The sequence below is a fragment of the Hipposideros armiger genome, unplaced genomic scaffold (assembly GCF_001890085.2).
Source record: "Hipposideros armiger isolate ML-2016 unplaced genomic scaffold, ASM189008v1 scaffold_1779, whole genome shotgun sequence".
Classification (NCBI taxonomy): domain Eukaryota; kingdom Metazoa; phylum Chordata; class Mammalia; order Chiroptera; family Hipposideridae; genus Hipposideros; species Hipposideros armiger.
Window position 1 is genome coordinate 77,742 of NW_017733129.1, and position 8,669 is coordinate 86,410.

General features: G+C 40.4%; 1 protein-coding gene and 1 pseudogene across 1 annotated transcript; both read left to right on the top strand.

Annotated features, from left to right (window-relative positions):
- The first annotated feature begins 588 nt into the window (after nt 1-588).
- On the top strand, nt 589-1,566 carry LOC109378157 (olfactory receptor 7E24-like; annotated as a pseudogene).
- A 5,779-nt stretch (nt 1,567-7,345) lies between these two features.
- LOC109378155 (olfactory receptor 18-like) lies at nt 7,346-8,308 on the top strand (the record flags this gene model as incomplete). Its single annotated transcript, XM_019634616.1, has 1 exon — nt 7,346-8,308. A coding segment is annotated over one exon (963 nt), but the record flags the coding sequence as incomplete, so codon positions are not given.
- Between the last annotated feature and the right edge of the window lie 361 nt (nt 8,309-8,669).

Consider the following 8,669-nt stretch of genomic DNA (forward strand, 5'->3'; position numbering starts at 1 on the left):
AGCGACATCCTCCACAACTAGACTGAAGAACAAAAGGACAGCAACTTGTCTGTTCCCCTTCCCCTGATTCCCCAGCGCTGTTCCCCTCCCCCAATACCCCAATAAAAAATTTAAAAAAAATATTTTTTTCTGATTATTAGAATTTAAGTTAATTTAAAATCCATGTAACATGGATATCCCCACCAAGGGAATATCTAGCATTGTATTTGAATAATATAAGGTATATTTATCTACTTCTTAATTTCTTTAAGTTAGAATGATATTTTTTCCTTAAAAGTAAAAGAGTATTCTATAAATAAAAATATATTATTCTATGTTTTTTCTTCCAGAACTATGCAATGTTTTCCTGTGATGATGTATTTGTTCTCTCTAATGTTCTTCCTCCTCTGATATGCTTCAGTCGAGTTTCACTAAAGTAAGTGTGTATAGAAAAAGGTAAATAACACAGAAACCAATCAGGAAACAGTTCTAAGAAGATAAGATTTGTCATACTGAGAAATATTGCTAAAGGTATTGGGGTGTATGACTTCACATGTGAATTGCTCAAATCCATAATATGAACACAATGCTGTGGGCTCATTTATTTATTTAATTTTTTCCAACCCTCTTTTCTTTTTCAAAAGGTGCTCAAACTACATGGAACCACAAAACCTAACACGTGTCTCAGAATTCTTCCTCCTGGGGCTCTCAGATCATCTGGAACTGCAGCCTCTGCTCTTTGGATTCTTCCTGTCCATGTACCTGGTTGCCATATTGGGGAACCTGCTCATCATCCTGGCCGTCAGCTCAGACCCCCACCTCCACATGCCCATGTACTTCTTCCTCTCTCACCTGTCCTTGGCTGACATTTTTTTTAATCTCTACCATTGCCTCAAAGATGATAGTGGACATCCATACTCACAGCAGAGTCATTTCCTATGGGGGCTGCCTGACACAGATGTCTTTTTTGATCCTTTTTGGATGTATGGATGGTATGCTTCTGACTGCAATGGCCTATGATTGGTTTGTAGCCATTTGTCACCCTCTGCACTACCCAGTCATCATGAACCCATGCCTTTGCTGCTACTTAGCTTTGATGTCATTTTTCATTAGCCTTTTGGACTCACAGTTGCACAATTTGATTGTGTTACAATTTACCTGCTTCAAGGATATAAAAATTTTAAATTTCTTTTGTGACCCTTCTCAACTCCTTCATCTTGCCTGCTCTGATACCTTCACCGAATACATAGTCATGTATTTCCCTGGTACTATCTCTGGTTTTATCCCCATCTCAGGGATCTGTTTTTCTTACTATAAAGTCATATCTTCCATTCTGAGAGCCCCATCATCAGGTGGGAATTATAAGGCCCTCTCCATCTGTGGATCTCACCTGTTAGTTGTTTGCTTATTTTATGGAACAGATATTGGAGTGTACCTTGGATCAACATTGTTACATCCCCCAGGAAGGATGTGGTGGCCTCGATCATATATACCATAGTCACCCCCATGCTGAACCCCTTCTTTTACAGCCTGAGGAACAGGGACATCAAGAGTGCTCTGTGGAGGCTCCACAGAAAAACAGTCTAGTCTTAATATCTGCGCAATCCTTTTTTGGGGTGAAGTTGAAAAACCCATCAAAACCAAACATGTAGACTGAATACTGTTTCCTTGATCACATTCTTTTTCACTCTCATGGTTTTCATTCTTCTCCATGCTTCACATATGAAATTTCTTTGTTTTGGTTCATCTTTAATTGAATCGATGGAGTATCCTAGGATCCTTTGTAAATCATAATGAATGCATGAGACATTCTCCTCAACAACTCTGGTATGCAGGTGAAATGTACAACTGCCTTGTTATATACTTAAACTTTACATCCTTTTCCATGGTTTCTGCCTATTTTTCATAAAAATTTTGTACCTGTCAAATCTATTTATTCAGGTAATTGCTGAGGATGCAGTTCACTGGTTTTCAGTTGTGGATTTTATTGGAATCCCCTGGGGAGTGTTATAAATACTGATGACTGGGTCTATTGGAGGACATTATGAAAAACATGTGATTACCAGTTGGCCCAAGAGCTGGACCTGGGGAATCAGAGGCTCCTCATTCCCTCCCCTGTCCTCGGAATGTGCATCCACTTGTCTACCCTGAGCTAGAAGCTGGCCCAAGGATATAGCCTTGAGCTAGTAATGTGTTGTTGAGACCATCTGGATGTTGTACATGACTGAACCCAGTTAAGGTCTTTATATAACCTTTTAAGATTCTGGTGGGCAGGTGCAGAGATCTACTTGTCTTGCAGCCACCTAAGACAAGCCTCGTATGTAAATTCTCTAGCTTATGAAAACTGCCACCTGCCAATCTGGAGTGATCTGCTTCTTTCTTCAGTCTCTCCTTGTCTAATGTGCTTGGCCATTCATGTTTCTCTTTTTTCCTCTTCTGTTACTATTAGGAAGTCCTCAGAGATTGGGAGAACATGGACCAATTTAGCTAATTATGAGCTCTGTGGATTGAGTACTCAAGGCTATGCAGGAGTAAATAATTAGCCAGTGCCTCCAGCCTTTCAGGCAGTCAGTCCCAGTTAAACTTCATACCTGTGTCTCTTCCTTCCAGAGTTGTCACCTGCATCAGGAGATCCATGCCTGAGTCTGTCTCCCTGTCAGTCCTGAGGACAGAGCCTCAGCCTTCATCCTTTCCCAGGCAGGACCTAGGTCATGAGCCAGCAGAGATACAACACAGACCAGTAAGTGCCAAGGGAGATGGTAGATGGAGGAGGAATTATGGAGAAACTTGTTTCCTCATTATCAAGGCAGTGGGACCACTGAGATAGCCAGAAGGCAGGACATCGATATGCAAAGTTTCAGCTCAGAGGCTTATGATGTTTATGTTATTTTTTTCTGTTAGGAATTTCAGAACTCTCATTCAGAATCTGCTCTTCTCCACTACCATTCCTAGCTTCCAAAGTCATCGCCCATTCCTAGTTTCCAAAGTCATCCCCCATACCTGAAGGAAATTATCTCTTCATCCCGTAAGCACTCCAACATGACCATGAATGCTATGATTATGAACATGATGGCGGTGAGGAAAGTAACCATAATATCCCAAAATTTCATTGAGGATTTCCGGTCTCAGGCTCAGAGTTAGGTGCTATGTAGCTTTAATTTTCATTTGCATAATACCCTCAAGATAGAGTTATACACATTATTGTTATTTTACAGTTGAGGAAAGGAGCACAGTATTTTTTTTTGGATGTCAATCTAACACAACATTGATTCACTTAAGTTTATTTTAGGAGCTAAAATCCAACTGTTGGGAGGAATAAGTGATATACATACTTTGTTAGTGAGAAACCAGTTCTTCATGAAGCCCTAGGTGACTTTTTCTGGATAAAGCAAGGATTATACTTGATGGGAGATAAGACTGAAGTTCCTATAACTTTTAATTAGCCTGTTGTAGTGTAGGCCAAATTTATTGATCTTCTGGCATATACCTGTTGTGTTGCTTAATGGAATAATTGAAACCTCTAAGGCCCTAAAACCCAGGCAAGTTCTAGGAATGTGGGAAGAGAGAAAGAACACTTCCTAGTACTGATGCTGAGCCTGGAGTTTCTGCTAGTGTTTCCTGTATGGAGAGGACCCCTAGATGTTATCCATATCTCACAGAATTACAAATTGTGAGGCTAACAACATTCAACTGAAATTAAAACCAGCTTTAGCTACTTGCAAGTGGAGCACAGTATTCTTATTTAATTTGTCCTGGGGTAAGAAAGGGTGAAGTTAGGTTTGGATCTGAGCAGTGAGATTCTATTCGCAGGACACAGGGTACAGAACAATGTCTTTCCACACAATTTAGTTTCACATGGCTATCAAGCACTTGAAATATGGCTAGTGCAAATTGAGGTGTCCTATCAATATAAATTTTAGATTTTAAAGATGTACAAGAAAAGAATCTAAAATATTATAATATTTTTGGTATAGTATGTTAAATAAAATGTTAAAATTAAACCAAACCAAAAACACCTCCCAACCATTCTACTCAACCTTTCCTTTTCTGTTTCCAGGTCACTCCAGGCAGAATGCCTGTGGGGAAGTGACTGAGACTCATTTATTTCTGATTCCCTAGCACTCACACTGTGGTTGGCACAGAGTGTGCAACCAAAATGAACCAAACAAACCAACTGAACAAAAAATAGATAAACTATTAAATATTGATTACCCTTTGTTACTTTACAAAAATACGGCATAGTCCGTATGGCTACCACACACTGGAGGCTTTTTTTTTTTCTTACCTGGGCTTTCATCCTTCCTGGGGATGTCCATGTGACTAAAGAAATGAATGAGATTCTGTCATTTCCCTCTAAACACTCTTCCCATAATGACTACTCAAAATGGATGAGGGGGTTGTGGGAACCTCTGATTTGTAGCCAAGTTAAACAGAAGTTTTGAGTAACCTGGGGACCTACTACCTACAGTTGGTATCTGAAGTGGGGGAGGGGGCAACCTGTGGGGTCTGACACTGCAGGCAGAGAGTGTCAGAACTGAGTTAAATTGGAGGACACTCAGCTGGTGTCATGAATTGCTTGACGTGGGGGAATGCCTCCCCCCCCTGCACCCCATTTCATGAGTAGGAGTGTCAGAAATGAAGTGTTCTGTGTAGAAAATAAGACACACAAATGTTGTGAAAACCTGGGCAGGGTTTTCTATACAGGGCCAAAGGCTTAATTTAATTGTGATTTAGTCAGAGTGTCTGTGCCCATTAGGGGATTTTTGAAGGCAGTGGGTGCTATTACAATGGAGAATTTCAGCAAACAATAGTTCCAATGGTAAATGTGAGGCACACGTGTTTGTCCTTTCTTTTTATGTTCAAGAACCTCCCTAAGATTATAGAGGGCATGATGTTAAAATTTAGTGGAATTATTCATTATTACTGTTATTTGTGTCCCAGTATTGGTTAAGGACATGAAACTTTGCCAATTGGTGCATTTTGGCTGATGTTAAAGTGAATTCAGAACATATGTTTAAGAGATACAGAAGCCAATCGGTGCCCTTTGATTTTTTGTTCTATAAATTCTTTCAGTAAATTCTGGATTTCCAACTGGGTCAAATTGCACACCTCTGTTTTAGTTTTTTGTTTCCTCTCCCATATCCAGGTTTCTTTCTTTTTCTTCTTTTCTCTCTCTCTCTCGCTCTTCCTCTCTGTCTCCTTTTCTCTTTCTATCACTGGATATACTTCAAGGGAGGTCCTCTCTATTTTGATCATATGTATAAATTCTTTCTTCCAGAGAATCAAATCAGTATCTTCAAGGTTAGGGACCACCACCTTGATAACAGTTGCTTCATAGGGTTTATGTACCTTGTACTTAAATCAGGTTTCAATTAACCCTTTCACTGTGCCACAGAAGTGCTATGAGTGCTTTTCCTTAAAACCAAGGGGACCCAAGTCTTTGCTGAGATTAAGGCATGTGCAACAGTAGCAGCAGAGATATTTAAATGTCCTGGTGAGCTTTCTGTTCTTAAGAGTGTCATGTAATGCCTGCATTTCTTTCTCTCCTCTCCTTCCCTCCCCTCTACTTTTTCCCTCTTCCCTCCCCCCTTCCCCTCCTCTCCTCTCCTCTCCATTTTATTCCCCCCTCCCCCGCCCTCCCCTCCCCGTAATGACTTCTCTTTTGTGAACAACCACTCAGTGGACCTATATTACACACAGGTTATATACTCTTTCCCCTGAGCACCCATAGGGACCCATGCCTGGTTGAAACACACAACCAATCAAGTTAAGAATCATTCCCCTACCTTAGTGTCTTTCATATATTCATTGTAAGATGACAGATTGGTCTGGGCCAAGACACAAGACCCAAGGCCACGTTAAGGAAAGATCCAATTCCATACTCTTATCTCTAATGGACAATCATTATTGAAACTTCTACGTTAGGTCAGTTAGATCTGTAAGAAAGGATTGGAAAGACTCAACAAATGCAGTACAGTGCAGCACTCTCCATTGTACAAGCTTGCCATCATGCAGCAAATCCAGAGTGAGAAGACAGACTTCCGATGGGCATGGTCATTGTCTCAGTGCCCCACTCACGGCTTCAAGTGTAGTGGATGCTCTGCAGAAAGAAGAGGGACCCAGCCCCAAATTTGTCTTGGATATTGAGGTTGAAAATGCCACACAAACAAGAGGGTATAAAAACTTTTATTTCTCATCTGAAGATCTCCTTGTCTGGAGAGAGCATAGCAGCCCTTCTATGCTGGTCTGAAATGGCATGAGAAGTCAAGGAAAATGGCTGGTGTTTTTTCTAATTGTGGTTAGGATATGGGTTCAGAGTGAGAGTTCCTGCATATGAGAGGTTTGAATCTCTCACTGTCACCAAAGAAGGGAGGACCCAGCCTTTTTTTTTTTTTAAAGCTGAGCCATCCTGCCACCTGTTGGCAGCTCAGCTGCAGCTCAGCTCAGGTTGGGCATCAAACCGTTGTTGCTCAGAGCTCGCACTCTTAAGCGAGCTCTTAACCAACTGAGTCACTCGACCGGCCTGGACCCAGCCTTTTTTAAATTGAGATATTATTGACATATAAAGTTATATTAGTTTCAGGAGTACAACATACTGATTCATATATTGCAAATGACCACCACAATAATTCTAGTCAACATCTACCACCATACATAGTTACAAAACAATATTTTTATTGTAATGAGAACTTTTAAGATCTACTCTCTTAGTAACTTTCAAATATGCAATATAACATTACTAATTATAGTCACCATGCTGTACATTACACTTTCATGACTTCTTTATTTTATAACTGGAGGACCCAGGCTTTCTTATCAGTTAGCCCAGATGCTGAGCAGAAGGGGAAGAGAGAGAGGTGCTGTTCAAAACTGTTAGTAGCTAAAAATCACTCACAGAAAATAAAGTGAGACACTTTATTACACAAATCTTACATGGAATTTATAATAGTCTAAACCAATGAAGTTAGTTGTACTACATTTGGATAAAATAAAGTACGTTTGACTGCTTATTGGTTTTCTTTAATTAAGGACACTAATACAGAACACTTTTTTCCTTAAGGGAGAACAATATTTTTCATTTCTTTTCTTTTCTTAACAGGAGGGTACTGATAGGTTAGTGTGTTTATGGATTTTGAACCTCTAAATACCTTTGCTCCCCTAATTCTTTCTAAGCTCATTCTTTCCAAAGCAATGTATGTAGTAACAGGTTACTGTTACTGTCCAATGTGAAAAGAGTTCTAAGAGAACATCATAACCGAAAAATATTACTAAAGGGATATGGTTCTTAAGTGTGAAGAGTTTATTTATGGATTGCTTAAATCCAAAATTTAGATAAACTGATGGGTACCTGTATACTTGTTTCATTTATACCAACCCTTGTTTATTTTCCAAAAGGTGTCTCTGCAATGTGGAACCACAGAATCAAACACAAGTCTTGGAATTCCTGCTCCTGGGGCTCTCAGATGATCCAGAACTGCAGCCTCTGCTCTTTGGGCTCTTCCTGTCCATGTACCTGGTCACCGTGCTGGGGAACCTGCTCATCATTCTGGCCGTCAGCTCTGACTCCCACCTGCACACGCCCATGTACTTCTTCCTCTCCTACCTGTCCTTGGCTGACATCGGTTTCACTTCCACCACCATCCCAAAGATGATTTGGGACATCCAAACTCACGGTAGAATCATCTCGTATGCTGGCTGCCTGACTCAGTTGTCATTTTTTATTATTTTTGGGTGCTGGGACAGTGTACTCCTGACCATGATGGCCTATGACCGCTTTGTGGCCATTTGTCACCCCCTGCACTACCCGGTCATCATGAACCCCTGCCTCTGTAGCCTGCTGGTTCTGATGTCTTTTTTGATCGGCCTTTTGGACTCTCAGTTGCACTGCTTGATGATATCACAACTTTCCTTTTGCACAAGTGTGGCAATTCCTCATTTCTTCTGTGACCCTTCTCAACTCCTCAGGCTTGCATGTAATGATATCTCCACCAATAACATATTAATCTATTTTATTGGGGCCATCTTTGGTGGTGTTCCAGTCTCAGGAATCCTTTTTTCTTACTATAAAATAATTTCCTCAATTCTGAGAGTCCCATCATCAGGTGGGAAGTATAAAGTCTTCTCCACCTGTGGCTCTCACCTGTCAGTTGTTTGCTTATTTTATGGAACAAGCCTTGGGGTGTACCTCAGTTCAGCTGTCTCACACTCTCCCAGGAAGGGTGCAGTGGTCTCGGTGATATACACAACAGTCACTCCCATGCTGAACCCCTTTATCTACAGCTTGAGGAACAATGACATCAAGATGGTCATGAAGAGGCTCTTCAGATAAACATCCTAATCTCAATCTCAATCTCAATCTCTATATTTGGGCTTTTTTTTTGCCTACGGAGTAGAAATGACTGAAAAAATCAAATATTTGGAACAGGAAACATGCTTCTTTAGTCACACAATTTTCATAGTTCATGGTTTTCATTCCTCTTGGTTTATCATATCTGAAAATTGCTTATTTTGGCACATCTTTGTTTAGTTAAGGGAGTATTCTGGGGTGCTATGTATGTCAAAATCGCCGCACAATCGAATCCTATTACAACTATGGAATACTCTGTATTTGTCATCTGTGATACAGGCATCCTGTAAAAATTCTCTTTTGTATGTGTTTATAGGTAGATAGATCGGTAAATGATAGATAG